General features: G+C 42.3%; 1 protein-coding gene across 1 annotated transcript in view; it reads right to left on the bottom strand.

The window, feature by feature from the left end:
* Window positions 1–18,807, bottom strand: part of LOC132819997 (sodium- and chloride-dependent neutral and basic amino acid transporter B(0+)-like) — a 205,135-nt gene that overhangs the window by 82,355 nt on the left and 103,973 nt on the right. Inside the window, exon 11 of the mRNA XM_060831928.1 lies at window positions 11,903–12,056. Coding sequence (XP_060687911.1) covers window positions 11,903–12,056 — 154 coding nt within the window. The remainder of the gene's footprint in view (window positions 1–11,902; window positions 12,057–18,807) is intronic.

Below are 18,807 nucleotides of genomic sequence, written 5' to 3'. Positions count from 1 at the left end.
ATTTAAAATGAAACTAAAATGTTCCTGAGAGGAGAATGGTGGGAAGACTATGGCTCTGCTCAGAAATTAGGACATCATGAACAACAAACCAAACCCAAAACTGACTGAAAATCAAATTGGTCAGACTATTGAGTACAGGAGTTGAGAAGTCACGTTGCAGCTTACAGGACATTTTTAGGCAAATTTTAGAATATTGCGTGCAATTCTGGTCTCCATCCTATTGGAAGGATGTTGTGAAACTTGAAAATGTGCACAAAAGATTTACAAGGATGATGCCAAGGTTGGAGATTTGAGCAATAGGGAGAGGTTGAATAGGCTGGGGCTGTTTTCCAAGGAGCGTCAGAGGCTGAGGGGTAGGATAAACAGACAAAGTCTTTTTTCTGGGGTTGGAGAGTCCAGAACTAGAGGACACAGGTTTAGGGTGAGAGGGGAAAAATATAAAAGAGACTTAAGGGGCAACTTTTCTATGCAGATGGTGGTAAATGTGTGGAATGAGCTGCCAGAGGAAGTGGTGGAAGCTAGTAGAATTGCAATATTTAAAAGGCATCTGGATGGGCATATGATTAGGAAGGGTTTGGAGAGATATTGGCTGGGTGTTGGCAGGTGGGAGTAGATTGGGTTGGGATATCTGGTCGGCATGGACAAGTTGGACCGAAGGGCCTGTTTCTTTGCTGTACGTCTCTATGACTATGGAGAGAAAGTGAGAGAGCGAGAGAGCAAGAATGAGAGTGAGAGACAGAGAGGGACAGAGAGGGATAGAATGCAGTTGCTCTGAAGGCAAGAAATAACTTTTTGTGTTAGCAGCCAATTCTGGTAAGAGTTGACTCTGCTGGTATCTTGGGGTTTTGCTGCCTAGATTAGAAAACGTTTTAGGAATTAATTGTTAAATGGTGTATGTAGAACCTTTGTTCTTCCACTGACCCTTCTTCAACTAGCCCAACAAGACGTAGAAGAAAGTGAGGAATGCAGAAGCCAGAGAGTCAGAGACCAAAAGCTGGAAAAGTACAACAGGTCAGGCAGCATCTGATGAATACGAGAGTTGATATTTCGGGCATAAACCCCATTCTGAAAGAAGGGCTTCTGTCCAAAACATCGGCTCTCCTGTCCCACTGATGCTGCCTGACCCGCTGTGCTTTTCCAACCCCATACTTTTTGATTTCAACTGGGTGTGGCCAGCCAATCATGTATTGCCCATGACCATCATAGTTGTACAGTGCCATCACAGAGCAGTGTCTGTCAGAAGGCCAGCAGAATGCCTTGTATTCAAGAGCAAAAAATACCAGCTTTATATGAGGGGAACAAATATGAGACCACCTGACATTTACACATTGCTTCTGCAACTCTCACTCTCCCCTGCTGAATTGCAGAATTTCAATTGGCACATGGTCTGTTCCTGCGTCATAAACCCGATGTGATCCTGGCAACCATATTGATGAGCAGGCAGCAAGATGTTTGCATCTCACCTTAACTGGGCACAGACAAATTGTGCAGTACAATTCCCTGCTGTCAGAACATTATTAGTCAGCAATTTTAACACACTGAAGTTAATGAAAAAGTTGAAATTTAAGTCAGAATTCAGACAATTTACAATTGTCTGTTCTGATATAATGTATATTTATAGCCCAAAGTGTACTAAATTCCCGGCAATAGAAATTATTATTTTCATGAATGCTTACCCTATATTCAAAAAAAAGGTATCGTTGATTATCCTTGGAAATCCAATGACTCAATAATATTCTTGCTACTGACATCTATGCAAGATGTTCTATGCAAAACGATTGTCCATTTCTCTCACTCATTCAGATTGACAGAATGAGCAATCAGTCCCAACAGAATTGAGCACTGTCCCTTTGAGAGTCCTGCTGCATGTTTCATCCACTCCCCACCAACTGAAGCACTCTACTCACAGCAATGATGATTGGAAGGATGCAAACAGGTAGTACAGACTGTAGGCGAGGACACAGGTATATGAAATGTTGTCAAATGCTGTAAATACAATGGTATTTATGCCCAAACCTTAAAATTAAATAAGAAGCATGAGATTAGTTTTGAAACTGTTTTGAAATAAATTAAGAGACATTGAACCATAGAGTCCTACAGCACGGCAGCAGGCCCTTTGGCCCAAACTGCCCCATGCTGACCAAAATGTCACTCTACAAAATACCCTGGAAGAACTGCAACAAACATTACATTGGATAGATGGGCAGGAAAATTGCCAACAGGATACACGAGCACCAAGTAGCCACCAAAAGACATAACCAACTATCACTGGTATCCTTACACACAGATGAAATGGGACACTAGTTCGACTGGGACAATACATCCATCCTGGGACAGGCTAAACAAAGACACCCATGGGAATTCCTAGAAGCCTGGCATTCAAACCGAAACTCCATCAGCAAATACATCGATCTGGACCCCATTTGGACTTAGAAAAAGAACCAGAAGATATCACCCATCATGACAGACTGAGACTCGTAAAGAGAAAGTAGGACAGAACACCAGCGCTTCAACAGAGGCTCACTGATTATGTTACCTAGCAAAATGTCTGAGAACAAATGTACCAACGCAGCGAGCAAACTTACAACCTGAACCACAACCTGAGCTACTAACCTTCTCAAAAATTGCAAATGTCCATCTGTCCTAATCCCATTTCCCTGCACTTGGCCCATATCCTTCTAATTCTTTCCTATCCATCTATTTGTCCAAATGGCTTTTAAATGTTGTTAATATACCCACTTCCACTGGCAGCTCATTCCATATGCATACCACTCTCCTTATGAAAAAGGCTGCCCTTCAGTTTTATTCCCTTTTATTCTTTTCCTCTAACCTTAAACTGATGCCCTTTGGCCCTCAATTCCCCAATTCTGTGAAAAGACAGAGCATTCACCCTACCTATGCCTCTTATCATCTTATACACCTCTATAAGATCCTCCCTCAGTCTCCTACACTCTAAAGAAAAAAGGTCCTAGCTTGTCCAAGCTCTCCCTATAACTCAGACCATTGAGTCCAAGCAACATCCTTGTAAATTTCGACTGCACTTTCCAGTTTAATAACATATTTCCAATAACAAAGTGACCAAAACTGAACACAATACTTCAAGCGCAGCATCACGAATGTCCTGTTTAACTGCAACATAACTCCCCAATTTCTATACTCATTGGCCAGACTGATGAAGGCCAGTGTGCCAAAAGCCTTCTTCACTGCCCTATCTACCTGTGACTCCACTTTCAGTAAACTGGGAATCCCTGAACTCTAAGATCCTTCTGTTCCACTCACTCCTTACAGCCTTACCATTCACCATGAAACTCCTACCTTGATTTGATTTTCCAAAATGCAAGACCTCACGCTTATCTATATTAAGTTCCACTTGCCATTTCTCGGACCACTCCCAGCTGATCAAGGTCCTGTTGCAATTTATGATAACCTTCCTCACTCTCCATTATACCACCTATTTTAGCGTCGTCAGCAAAGTTACTAATCACGCTTTGAACATTCTCATCCAAATCATTCATATAGATAACAAACAGTAATGGGCCAAGCACCAACCTCTGAAGCATTCCACTTGTTGCAGTCCAACAAGCAGCTTTCCGTTATTACCCACTGCTTTCTACCATCAAGCCAATTGTGGATCCAATGTGCCAGCTCCAACTGGATTACATGTGATCTAGCCTTTCAGAGCAGCCTACCATGTGGAATCTTATCAAAGGCCATACTGAAATCCATTTTGACTATGTCTACCGCCCCACCCTCAACCACCTTCCTGGTCACTTCACCAAAGGTTGCTAACAAATTTGTGAGGCATAGTCTCTCATTCACAAAACCATGCTGACTACTCCTAAACAAACCGTTTTTCCAAACGCATGTACACCTTAACCCGTAGAATCTTCTCAAGCAACTTACCTACCATACATGTTAGGCTTACTGATCTATCGTACCCAAGCTTTTCTTTACAGCCCTTCTTGAATAAGGGCACACCATTCCTCCTCACAGAATTAGCTGGTAGACAAAATCAATCTTATCTAGTTGCCAGTTGGCATTGCAATTTCTGTTGTTGTTTGTATTTCCAGAGGATTATGTGCGCACGTGATGGATGAGTATAAGCTGTACTTTAATTCCAAGAACCTTAATTTGGATAGATATGTTTCTAAATTATTGAAATGTAAAAATCTTGAGTCATTCAACTTCAAATGTCGCATTTTCATTGCATTTGCAACAAAAATCCTGAACAATATAGGCTGAGATTTTCAGGATTCCAGATATGCTGTCATCAGTTATGTATTTTAGAAGGGATTGAAATGGATGTTGATCTAAGAAATAATTTACTAATAAAGCCAATAGTCTGAGATTTTACTGGCCTGTCCCAGTATCATACCAAAGGCAAAGGAGCTGCTCCGAATCCTATGTAAACAGCAAACTACTCAATGAGGCAGCATGTCTTAACAGCAAGGCGAGAACATCGAGGACATTACCTTTCACTGTGAATGAAAATAAGAAAGGTATCCACTTATAGTCTTTTGCATAAACGTAAGACATCTCTAAGCACCTTACAGATAATTTATAAGGGGAGGAAACGGCCTGGTGGTATTATTGCTGAACTGTTAATCCAGAGACCAAGATAATGTTCTGGGAACCAGGGTTCGATTCCTGTCATAACAGATGGCAAAATTTGAATTCAATACAAATCTGGAATGAAGAATTTAATGATAACTCATAAAAAGGTTGACTCTTTATTTTTTACAGTTGGAAAAGACCATTTCAATTAGTTCTTGTATAACGGACTATAATTGCTGTTTCTTGTCCTTTTTTGTGTGCAATAAACTGGCTTATTTATAAGATAGAGTAAATGATAGCATCTTACATTGAGTTTGAAAGTGATGTAGTTCAATCAAAAATGATTATATTAAATATAAACAAAGGGATTTAATAAACGGTGAAGATAAAGATTAGCTATGGGTGGATTACGACCCAAAATGAAAGGTACGACAGTAGACATTTAATGGTTAACACTGAAAGACAAACAAAGATGATGGAATACCACAGGTCACAACAGCATATGTTTTTGGTGGGGATAGATATTATATGGAACTGTAGGCTAATCCGCAACATTCCTGTACACTCCCTGACCTCATTCCCAAAGCATGGAGCATTGGTGGGTGTTAAAGTCAGTAACTCTCTCATCATACACAAATAATTAATGGTCAAATGATTTGTTAAAGACTCAGTTGACCACAGTATTACACTGCGCACACCATCAAACAGTTGGTGTAGGCAGGAGCGTGATTCCTTTCTTATAACAATCAAGTTGTCTGGTATCATCACTGGGTGGGATGTTCTTCATGGTGTTTCATAAGTGCCCACCTGTAGTGCTTTAAGGCTCGCTTTGGATTCTGAGCTCACTGCTGATTCTGCCTGGATGAGGTGGGAGGCATACCAGCTAATTTCACTCTCTGTAATAAGCAATGAAAATACATTCTTTTAAAGCACAGAAACCTCCCAAGTATAGTGTTCCAACTGCGGGTAACAAAACAAATCTAAGATCATAATGGATCAAAGGAAGACACCTGTAAAGTGTCAAAAAGAAAGTAAATAAAAGATTCAGAGCATTTTAGTAAAGGAGAACCAAGGAAAACATTGATAAAATGGACTATGAAACTAAACGAGTGAGAAACAAAAGCAGAGTGTAAATGTTTTTATATACATGTAAAAAGGAATAGAACAGCAAAAGCAAACGTAGATCCATTAGAAGCAGACACAATTCCAGCCCACTTAGAAAATATGATTGGATTTGGAAGAGTCTACATGGATTTAGGAAAGGAAAATCATCTTTGACAAACCTGGGAGAGTTTAAGGATCTAAATAATATATTAAATAAGAACCGATAGATGTTGTCGGTTTAGGTTTTCAGAATGTTTTCAAAAAGGTTCCACACTGGAGTGAAAAAAATTAGAGCACATGGGAGTTGGGGGAGGAATATATTAGCATGGATTGAGAACTGATTAATGGACATGAAAGAGTATAAGAACAACTGATTCAATTTTTGTTTAGTAAGCTTCAATTAGTGTGGTTCCAAAGGAGTCAGTGTTTAGGCTCCAGCTATTTATAATCTGTAGGAATGATTTGAAGAAAAACAAAATACTGCAGAGGCTGGGAACCTTAAAGAAACAAACAGAACACTTGAGAAACTCAGCAGGCCTGGTAGCATCCGTGCAGAAAGAAAGAGTTAACATTTTGAGTTCATTATGACTCTTCAGTCAGGGTTCAACATCATATTTCCAAATTTGCAGATGGAGTTTAGAAGAATGATAGGTGATCTAATGCCATCATACAAAAGTCTTGCAGGGATTGACATGGTCAACGCAGGAGGAAGGTTTCCTATATTACAATAAAGGGTGAGTCATTTTGGACTGTAATTTTTTGGAATTTCATCAATCAATCAAAAATAGGGGCAGTGAATATTCAGAAATCTTTGCCCCAAACGACAATGAAAACTCAATAGTTGAGCTTGCCCAAGGCTGAAACTGATTTATGCCTATAAATCAAGGGACACGAGATTATTACAGGAAACTGTTGTTTTACTTAAATCTCATTGCAAAGCTATCTGTTTGAAAATAGTACACAAACATGCTTACATTATGAACGTGGAGTAACAAAGGTCTTTCACCAGTTTGGATAACAAGGAGACTCCCCTGTTCCATTAACATCTCCTTAAGATAATTATACTGGAAAAGGTCTTCACTAATTCACTCACTCAAGTTTCACAGGTTCTTGCAGATCCCAGCAGAATCACCTACAACATCATGTTTACAAATAGGTTCTGTCAAATTCAGAAGTCAATAAACGGATCTCTCCAGCATCTCCACTCTGTCTACCTCAATTAATGACATCAAGTCATACAGTGTTACAGCATAGGAAGATGCTCTTCAACCTATTGTTTCTGTACCAGTTATCAAGAACTGATCTACTCTAATCCCATTTCCCAGCACTTGGCCTTGTATCCTTTGGTGTTTCAAGTGATCATCTAGACTGTTTTTAAATGCTGTAGTGGTTCCTGCCTCTACCACCGTTTCAGAAAGTGAATTTGAAACAGTGAAAGGGGATATTCCACTGTTTTAATTGTGAACAACATCTCTGCAAGGCGATCTAACACCAACATCTGGTGAAGTAAATATAGTGACTATATTCATGGGTATAAAACACAATTGCTCATTTAAACTGTTGCCAAATCAAGACTGCTCAGAACACTAATCTGTAACATGGGCACAGCTTTCCACACTGCATCCGGTCCAAGGCTGGCAAACTGCCCAAAGGAAGTTTCCAGGAAAAACATTGGCATCCCAGTGACTGCCAGCATCAGAATGTAGGGAATAAGGAAAGCACCTGCAAAATATAGAAAAGGGAAAGTCAAATAAATTGCTTGAATATTAATGTCACCAGGTTTCATAACTAATAGTTCAATTCGTATTAATACTGGAATGAAATGTTGTTGACAGAAGAGTGTGGCTGCAGATTGTAGATTGCGTCTTTTTTTGTATTTAGATCCTGTGTACAATCAACATTCAGGGACCTATACAACAGTGTTGCTCCTAAAACCTTAGGTCAGCCACACCTGCTGATTTCTCCAGCATTCTCTATTTGTTTTACGCACCGAGCATGTGCGTTATTTTGCTTTTATTTCGCTTTGATAATTGTACTTGGCAGCCTCAGGATGACTGTCAGGAGGAAAATGCATGATTCCAATGGCCAGGAGGTTGGAAAGGGCCTCTTTATAGGATTGAAGCTTGGAATGAAAATACAATCAGTGCAGTCGAATGATGCTACTGACATTGATTCCATTTTCCTCAGGAGAGCTGTTTCTGTCATGCTTGTGGACCAGGGAAAAGAATCATGAATGTAGCAAAACAGTGTGACACCATAAGGCTTCCTGTAAGGAGGGCAATCTTTCCAGGAGTGTCAGAGAGATTCTCCAAGTTTAGGGTGATGCACCACATTCTCCATTTCGTCCTGGCCATTGGAGAGCTGCAAAGTTACCTCTGTGCACCATTTCCTGTCTTGGAAAGAGGAAGGGTCAGAAACTGGAAAGAGGAGATAGGGGCAAGGTGACATTGACCCCATCGACATGGGTACGATGAGATTGTGAGGCTATCCTTCAATGAACACAGACTTCCCCACCCTAACACACACCAATCATTCACCAGCATCACACTCATTTCAAACTCTTCCACCAGGAAATCCCTGCACCAAAATTAATCAATAAATAAAAACCACCAAAAATCTTCACAAGCCAGCTTTACACCACTGAACTCTTCACCCTTGTGTGCAAGCCTTTACTGTCTTTCAGATATTGCCACCCAGCCCAATGTTACATTCCTGCCCTCATGACTGAAGCTTGACTGGTGCAATGTGCTGACTCTCACAGCAGGAAACTACAGATGGCCATGCATGGTATCTTCAAACGCCTACATGATTTGGGGACCTGATTTCAGACTGGAGCGGTACAACGACCTGGTGGTTAGAATAGAATCATTGAGTCATACAGCACAGATGTAGACACTGCAGTCCAACTCGTCTATGCCAACCAGACATCCCAATCTGACCTAGTCCCATTAACGTCTGGCCCATATCCCTCCAAGTAAAAAAGTACATTTGCAGCCATATCCCTCCAAACCTTCCTCCTCATGTATCTGATATAAAAGTTGCCTTTTCAGTTTTGTAATTGTATCAGCCTTCACAACTTCCTCTGGCAGCTTGTTCCATAAAAGCACCTTCCTCTGCATGAAAACATTGCCCCTGGATTCCCTGTTAATTCTTTCCCCACTCCCTTTAAACCTTTGCCCTCTAGTTTTGGACATCTGCACCTTGGCTATTCACCCTATCCATGCCCCTCATGATTTTATAAACCACCCTAAGGTCACCCCGCAACTCCAATAATCTAGGGAAAAATGCCCAGCCTATTCATGATTTGGAGGAGCCAGTATTGGACTGGGGCAGACAAAGTTAAAAGTCATACAACACCAGGTTATAGTCCAACAGGTATTTGGAAGCACTAGCTTTCAAAGCGCTGCTTCTTCATCAGGTGGTTATGAATCAGGACCTATGACACAGAATGTATAGCAAAAAATTATAGTGACACAATGATATGTTGAACACACCTAGATTGTTAAGTTTTTCATCTTTTTGAATGGGTTTGCTGGTTTCGGTTCTTTAATATGTAAATCCCAGAACTTCTTTTCAGTCACATTCTCCAGATAACTTAAGGTTTTATCACAACAGGTGACATCTCAGCTCAGAGAATGCCTTGATTTCGCTGCACTTTGGATGCTGCCTGAACTGCTGTGCTCTTCCAGCACCACTGATCCAAAATCTAGTTTCCAATATCTGCAGTCATTGTTTTTACCACCTTATAGGTGTGAGGGTTTGAGTCTGTCTGTATCCCAATCTTGAGTAAAACTGGTTCTATTTCCAAAGAAGAATGTTTTTAAAAATTGTCCTCCTTCACACTCACCTGATGAAGAAGCAGCGCTTTGAAAGCTAGTACTTCCAAATAAACCTGTTGGACTATAACCTAGTTTTGTGATTTTTAACTTTGTCCAGTCTATTCAGCTTCTCCCAATGGATCAAGCCCTCCAATCCCAGCAACATTTCTGTGTCCTCTCAAGTTTAACAATGCCTTTTCTATAGAAGAGTGACCAGAATTGGTTTCAGTACAGTATTACATAAGTGGTCTCACCACCGTCCAGACGAGTTTATCCTGACGATCAACAATGTTAACTAGACGACCCTAAGTGGCCTGGCCAATGTTTTGGAGAGTCACAAAGTACATCCATCCTAACTCCTATACTCAATGTACTGACCAATGAGGGTAAGTGTACCAAACGCCTCCTTCACAATCCTGTCTACCTGCGACTCTGAAGGAACTGTGAAGCTGCATCCCTCGGTCTCTGCTCAGCAGCACTCTGCAGGGCCCTACCATTAACTATATAAGCGCTGCCCTGTTTGCCCTCTCCAGTTTCCTTCCATTTGCCCACAAGCCTGTACCTTGACTTTGCTCTGAGCAATGTGTACAATCGCTACTTCACAACGGTTAGCAACCTCCGCCTCTAGGCACTTTCACTATCTTTTCCCTTCATTCTTATTCCCTTTTGTTCATAACATCAAAAACACCATTTTCCTGCGCCTTTCAGTGCTGCAGTTAGCTTTTTGACTCTCCTCGCAAGACTTCCGCCAACACATCCTGTTGGACTACATTACCCATGGTGCCGTTAGCCATCCCTGCTCTTGCGCAGTGCAGTCCAACGTTTGGTATTAGATGGACTGCCCGCGATGCCTCATGGGAGTTGTAGTTCTGACGTGCGTTCGCGCTCCGCAGCAGCTGGTGGCCAACGGCCAGGAGTTCGAATTGGAGCGCGCGAGACCCAACGAACGACGGTCACGTGGTGCGGCTTGTGTTGTTGGAGTGCATCTGTAAATACCGGTGGGAATACACTCCCTCAATCAACATCCTCCTCATTATATAAACTACCCCGATCCTGTCCATCAATTACTTCCAGTGACGGCTCTCCCACAGTTAAATCTGGCCTTTACTGCCCTACCCCCATTGGAAAGTTACAGAGATAGCGGCTGGAATCCTTCTGCCTATCAACTATTCACACCGGGATTCCCAGTTTAGAGAGCGGCACCATCCGGGCTGTTCACACTGTGGGGAGGTTACAGCTTCTCCCCACGTCTGCAGGAGTTCCCGCTGGGTGCTCTGGTTTCCTCCCACAGTCTGAAGGTCTGCAGTTTAGATGCTGTCTGACCTGCTGCGCTTTTCCAGCAACACATTTTCAGCTCTGGTCTCCAGCATCTGCAGTCCTCACTTTCTCCAGGTCTGCAGTTTAGGTCGACTGGCCATGCTGAATTGTCCCTAGTCTTCAGGGATGTCCAGACCAAGTGGATAGGCCACGGGAAACGCAGGGATACAGGGATAAACAATGCAGAGATGATGGGCCGAATGGCCTCTATTTGCATTGGAGGGATTCTCTGATTCTTTGTGAGATGCATAATTTGACATGAGCAGTAGTAGTATGGACGATCATTAGTTGAATAGCGATGTTAAGTGCATACACTATATGGGTGGCACAGTGGTTAGCACTGCGCCAGGGACCTGGTTTCAATTCCCACTTCGGGCAACTGTCTGTGTGGAGTTTGCACATTCTCCCAGTGTCTGCATGGGTGTCCTCCGCGCGCTCCGGTTTCCTCCCATAGTCTAAAGACGTGCAGGTTAGGTGAATTGGCCTTGCTAAATTGCCCATAATGTTAGGTGCATTAGTCAGGGGTGAACGTAGGGAAATGGGTCTGGGTGAGTTGCTCTTTAGCAGGTCTGTTTCCACACTGTAGTGAATCTAATCTAATCATTTCGATTGGCAACAATACTTTCAATGCAGGATCTCAGCTACCCTCTCAAATTTACTGAAATGCTGTTGAGCACAAATAAGTTAGAGTTACTACAAAAGGTTCAGTGGAGCAAAAATGTTTGAAATTGAAGCCCTTTCTGAGATGCTGTCCTCAGTTCTCCTGTGTGCTCTCCAAAGGAAATCACAAGTGACACCACCTGAGACAGTAATCCACCAGTCACTATTTGCATGTCTTGAAGTCAGCAGCAACTTCCATCTTGTCAAAAAGGTCAGTTATTTTTGTAGTGCCTGTTTGTGATTGTATGTTTTTGTTAAATTGCACACATACTGTTTTTATATTTGAAACTTGATCACAGTGCTAGTGTGGAGTAAGGGCGGATGGCATAACCGTTGGTGACCGCAGGTTAAAAATGCTCTCTGGTTCTTTGAATGTGATTTTTTTTACACCATTTACTTGTTGTCTTTGTGCTTGTTTCTCCCCTGTATTTTGGATTTCATGACAATACCTCCTCCATTTCTGTAGGCCAGGTACGGGAATCTCCATACATTGCCCAAACCCACAGCAGAACCGATCACTGAGAGCAAGTAGTCAATCTTCGAGGACCAGTTACCTCGCTCCACATTCTCGTCACCTTCACGCACACGTTCACTGGTGGCAGCCTGGGGAAAAGAGAGGAAATGGCTGATTTAAAAACAGAAATTGTTGGAGAAACTCAGCAGGTCTTGGCAGCATACATGGAGAGAAAGCGGAGTTCATGTTTTGAGTCCAGTGACCTCTCTTCAGAACTGATAGTACCTAGGAAGAAACTGTACGAAAGCTGATGACGGAAATGAGCTAACCAAGCCCAAAGGGAGAGAAAGAAAGTTAGACAAAGGAATGGTTGATAGTATGGCAGGAAAGGGGGAAAAACTGATAGGGACAATGAGTAAATGAAATTTGATTGAAGCAGCGAGGTCATAATCGGACCTACAGTAGGTAAAGGACGTTGTTAGTAGAAAGTGAGGACTGCAGATGCTGGAGATTAGAGTCAAGAGTGTGGTGCTGGGAAAGCACAGCAAGTCAGGGAGCATCTGAGGACCAGGAGAATCAACATTTTGGACAAAAGCCCAAACCTGAATTGAAGCTTTGGGCAGATTCCTGATGAAGGGCTTTTGCCCAAAACGTCGATTCTCCAGCTCCTCTGATGCTGCCCGACCTGCTGTGCTGTTCCAGCCCCACACTGAAGGATCTTGTTAGCTCAGCTGGCTGGCTGGATGGTTTGCAATGCAAATAGATGGCCACAGCATGAATTCAATTTGTGCACTGTCTGAATGTGGGAGAATTGTTAGATTCATTGCAGCTATTTTGTCACATATTAAAAGCCTGGAAACCATTTTAAATTTCATCTTAGTGCTTGCTTGCTCAAAGTCTGTGTTTTCCCATGCCCGGCTAAGGCAGTTGGCCTTGCAACTGTACTGATACCTGATAAATTCTTCTCTTTGGATGGAGCTATTCTTCTCTTTGCAATGACCTATTTGTCTACTAACGCCTGCTTATCATTTACTAACTGACACTGTCCAGACATTACGTGACTGAAGCAAGGTGCCCAGCTTGCTAATTATCCTGCAATTAACAGTTTGCTAATTGTTAATCAATTCTGGCCTATATAATCACTTTTATGTGGCTGTTCTTCCCCTGAAGGAGAAAGTGAGGACTGTAGATCAGAGCTGACAATGTGTCGCTGGAAAAGCGCAGCAGCCAAGGAGCAGGAGAATCGATGTTTCGGGCATGAGCCCTTCTTCAGGAATGGCTCATGCCCGAAACGTCGATTCTCCTGCTCCTTGGATGCTGCCTGACCTACCGTTCTTTGTTGCAGACATTTTGTCCCCTGTCTGGGTGACATCTCAGTGCTTGGGAGCCTCCTGTAAAGTGCTTCTTTCCTCCGGCATTTGTAGTGGTTTGAGTCTGGCGCTTCCGGTTGTTAGTTCCAGCTGTCCGTTGCAGTGGTTGGTATATTGGGTCCAGGTCGATGTGCTTATTGATTGAATCTGTGGATGAGTGCCAAGCCTGTAGGAATTCCCTGGCTGTTCTCTGTTTGGCTTGTCCTATAATAGTAGTACACATAGACAAGGAAGAAACCATGGTCTCATCCGATGTAACGGCACTGTTCACCTCTATCGACAAAACCCTAGCCAGAGAAACAATAGCCAACCTGCTGAACATACAGAACAGACAACAGGACATTGAACCTATCGACAAAGATGGCATACTCAAACTACTGGACCTGTGCCTCACAACACACTTTACATTCAACAACCAAATATATGAACAAATCAATGGCACACCCATGGGCTCACCCATCTCTAGACTCATAGCAGAAGCTGTAATGCAAAGATTAGAACAAACCGCAAATTAACCCAAACTCTGGGTCAGATATGTGGATGACACCTTTGTAATCATTAAAAAACACAGAAATAGAGAACACACACCGGATCATCAACGCCACACTCACAGGAATCTGATTCACGAGAGAGGAAGAAAAGGACAACTAACTCCCATTCCTAGATGTGATGGTACAGAGAACACCAAACGGAGAATTCACCACAAAGTATACAAGAAAGCCACACACACCGACCAAGTCCTGAACTACGAAAGCAACCACCCCAACACACACAAAGATGTTGCATCAAGACACTATTCAAAAGGGCCACAACACACTGCAGTACACCAGAACTGCAAAAAGAGGAAGAAGAACACCTATACAATGTATTCGGCAAAAACAGATACCCGCGCAACTTCATCAACAGATGCCTGAGGGAAAGACAACAGAATGAGGACATGCAGCAACCTAAAGGACTAGCCACACTACCATCAAAACATTTCCGAACTGACAGCCAGACTACTGCGACCACTAAGACTCATAACAGCACACAAACCAACAGCCACTCTACGATAGTGTACAAACTCCTATGCAAGGACTGCACAAAACACTACATAGGACAAACAGGAAGACAGCTAACGATCCGCATCCATGAACACCAACTAGCCACGAAACAACATGACCAGCTATTCTTAGTAGCCACGCGTGCAGATGACAAGCAACGTGAATTTGACTGGGACAACACTGCTATTATAGTTCAAGCCAAACAGAGAACAGCCAGGGAATTCCTAAAGGCATGGCACTCATCCACAGATTCAATCAACAAGCACATCAACCTGGACCCAATATACCGACCACTGCAGCTGGAACTGATAACCGGAAACGGCAGATTGAAACCACTACAAATGCTGGAGGAAAGATCACAGAAGCACTTCACAGGAGGCTCCTAAGCACTGAGGATGTCAGCTAGACAGGGAACGAAACGTCTGCAACACAAATTCCCAGCTCGGCAAATAGAACCACAACATAAACATGATTGGCCAAGAGTGTGTTTATACAGGATCCAGACAACAATCACCGAAGCAGTATGGTTTTCCAAAACAGGCAGAAGAAGAGGTCAGGAAGGTAATAGTTTTCTGCAACAAGGGATACGGAGACCAGTAGCTTCCACTATCAACTCACCTATTCGACCAGTTACGAAACCAGACAGTAGCTGGCAAATAGCGGTAGATAACTGGACATTGAACAAGGCCACCCTGTCTACAGCCCCCACCATAGCAACTAACCCAGAGATCGTAGTCAAGCAAAGTGAGGATGCGCAATGGGTCACAGTTTTGGACATAAGTAATGTGTTTTGGTCAACTCACTGGAGAATGAATGCCGATATAAACCCACATTTACTTTCCAAGGCCAGCAATATACTTGAGTAAAAAATGAGGTCTGCAGATGCTGGAGATCACAGCTGCAAATGTGTTGCTGTCAAAGCACAGCAGGTCAGGCAGCATCTCAGGAATAGATAGGCTTGGCTCTCTCTCTCTTATTCCTGATGAAGGGCTTATGCTCGAAACGTCGAATTCTCTATTCCTGAGATGCTGCCTACCTGCTGTGCTTTGACCAGCAACACATTTGCAGCAATATACTTGGACTGCCCTGCTTCAGTGATTTCCTAACTCCCCGTCCATAAGGTCTAAGTGAAGGGTTAAAAGAATTCTCGAAACCTTAATGTCTGGTGCAGTATGTAGACGACTTGCTTTTTCAAACTGAAACTAAAAAGGAACGTTATCAGCTGTTAAGTGAATTACTGCAATTGTGGCATGAGTTGGGTCTGAAAGTGAACCCTAAGAGAGCGCAGATATGAAGCAGGACATTACTTATCTGGGATGATTCTGTCACTGAGAAAACAAGAAATGGACAAATGAAAGGTAGAGGCAATTGGCAGATTCCCTGTTCTGTGGGATGTCAAAGGTTGAGATCCTTCCCAAGCTAGCGGGGCATTAAAGGGACCACATTGACCAATAAGGTAGCCCCACTGATGGAGTTATTAAAAAAGAATGTGGTGTGCAAATGGAACAAGACATTGCAGCTCTAAAGCAAGCACTAGCTGCCGCGCCCGTTCTGACAACCCCAAATCCAACTGTTAAAAATCACACAATGCCAGGTTATAGTTCAACAGGTTTAATTGGTAGCACTAGCTTTAGGAGCGCTGCTCCTTCATCAGGTGGTCATGGTATATAAGATTGTATGATACAGAATTTATGGCAAAAAGTTGACAATGTTATGTAACTGAAATTATATATCGAAAAAGACCTGGATTGTTGGTTAAGTCTCTCATCTGTTAGAGTGACCCCTTTGGTTTCAGTTCTTTCATATGTAAATCGCAAAACTTTTTAAAAAATCTACATTCTCAAGTGAACTTTAACAATTGGTGCCTGTCAGCCAAGATAATATATCGAAGGTGTGAGTTCCCCTGTGTGATACTATCTGTGCCACAATGTTTAGACTGATTTTAATCTAAACAAATGAATTTATCGGATCTGATATGGATTCATGCAGTTTTTGAGTGAAGGAAAATGTATGTCTGTAGGTACAAATTCACCCCACAAACTTTTATATGTGTGGAGGGAGGGTGGGGTTGGGGGCGGAGGGTAGTGATACTGATGGTGGTTGTGAGTGTCTGTGTGAGAGTGTATACATGGGTGTAACTGTGAAAGGGTGTGTGTGTGTGTGGAAAGTGCAATGAGGCTGGTATTCAAGTTCAGTACCCATTGGGATGGCCACAACTGGGACCTTGGGTTCATGGCACACTGCAGGTAACCCCATTGCACTACACACACACCTATAAGTTTGTGGGGTGAATTTGTACTTGCAGATATACATTTTCCTTCACTTAAAAACTGCTTGATTCCATAAATTCATTTTTTTAGATGAGTATCAGTCTAAACATTGTGGCACTGACAGTATCACACAGGGGAACATGCACCTTCAATATATTATCTGGGCTGACAGACACCAATTGTTAAAGTTCACTTGAGAATGTAAATTTTTTAAAAATGTTTTGCAATTTACGTATAAAAGAACTGAAACCAATGTGGTCATTCTCACAGATAAGAGACTTAATATACCATCCAGGTCTTTTTTAATATATAACTTCAATTACATCACACTGTAAATGTTTTGCTATAAATTCTGTGTCTTACAATCTTATACTCCATAACCAGCTGCTGAAGGAGCAGTGCTCCGAAAGCTAGCGCTTCCAATTAAACCTATTGGACTATAACCTGGTGTTGTGAGTTTTAACCAAAGTAGCCACCACAGCCACCACCCTCGCGACAGTTCTGTTACAGAAGACGCACAGGAAATTAAGATCAGTAGCATACACATCACACACGGTGTCACCAGTAGAGCAGGGTACACAGCATGTAAAAAACACGTATTAGCTGTTTCTGGGCAGTGCAACATTTTACCTGCATAGCACAGCTGAACCCACTTACAATTATTGATGGAGCATACCTCGGTACAGCTATTATTAGACAGAAGGATTAAAGATGGTTCGGTTAGCTGAAACTGAATCGCCAGATGGACACTTTTGCTACAGGGAAGAATATTGCCTGTGAAAGGGGTAAAAACTATCACCATGTTAGGAGACAACTTCATATAGCAGGGAGGAAAACACAAGTGTCAATTGACAGCAGTAAATGATCCCAAGGGCCCATTTGTATCAAAACAATTGGAGGGGGTAAGACGGGGCCTGAAAGCAGACATGCATAAGAGATAATCCATCACTGGACCCCACACACTAAAATAATTAGAACTCTTCCTGATACTGCAAAGGAGTTGTTGCGGGAACCCAGATTACAAGACCGGTTCTGGAACAGGAGATCTCATGTTCAAATACATCTGTGGATCAGAATTCTGTCACATGTTGCTGTAGTTGTGATTCTATGTGCATTACTAATTATCATACCCAATGTATGTCAGCTTAGAAGGTAGACAAATGAAATTGTGCAGAGATTTGAGGGTGAGCCTGTCATCAAACAGAAGGAATATTATGAAAACACTGAGTTAAGTCATATATGCATTATTTCTTCATATTCGTTATTGCATGTTTGCTTTATATTATTATACTTTTCTTTAGTGTTCTTTACATGTTCTTTTCTCTATTTTACTATAACGATATAACATGCAACTTATTCAATGGGAGGATACTGACCATCCCAGGAGAGGTTCGCAGAAAGAGACAGACAATGATCCTAAAATAAGTATCTTTGGATAAAAAGGGGGAGAGATGTTAGCCAGTGGCTGCAGGAAAAGAGAGAGAGGGATACAAGCTGCCAATACATTGCAGAAAAATACTGAATGCAAAATTATTGGCATGCAGGAAGAAGCGGCTTGTGAACTAAAATGGCCTGAGTCCAGGCACTAGTGTGAAGTTGAAACTGGTTTATGCTAAGTTCTCTGGAAAGATGAAGTAATGCCAAAGGAAGATGAAGTAATGCAAAACCCTTATTTGGACAAGCTGCCCAAGTCGGTGGGTCAGAGCCAATAAGGTAAAGGCATATGATAAGCAAATGAGCCTGAGCCAATGGTGCACAGACAGACATTTAGAAAGGAAAGGAATAAGAAGATGACTGTTGGATATGGAGCCAGTCAAAACTCCAGAGACTGACCATCACAGAAGTAAACCCTACGTCAAGACCACCGGTGCCAACATTGAGAGTGTGAGGCGTCGGACCTTGTCGTCATCAGGAGATATACTGCTTGGGTATTAGCTTTTATATTTTGTGACTACTCAGAGAGTGTCAGAAGACTCTAGTGAGTGTACAAGTATGTTCTATGCCAACAAATGTTTTAGCTACACACATGTATTGACGAACAACATTAATAAAGTGACTTGTGAGTTATGAGAGAATTGATTCTTGTCCTCTCTGTTCAAGCCAATAACCAGAGCTGGCGAACACTGGGCTCCATCAACCAGCACAGGGCTCATACACACCATCCACCACCTCAGATAGACACAGCTCAGTGAGACTAATAAGGGAAGGTGTTAGCTT

This window comes from Hemiscyllium ocellatum, chromosome 11 (genome assembly GCF_020745735.1).
Source record: "Hemiscyllium ocellatum isolate sHemOce1 chromosome 11, sHemOce1.pat.X.cur, whole genome shotgun sequence".
Lineage (NCBI taxonomy): Eukaryota > Metazoa > Chordata > Chondrichthyes > Orectolobiformes > Hemiscylliidae > Hemiscyllium > Hemiscyllium ocellatum.
This window is presented reverse-complemented; position numbering and strand designations above follow the sequence as displayed.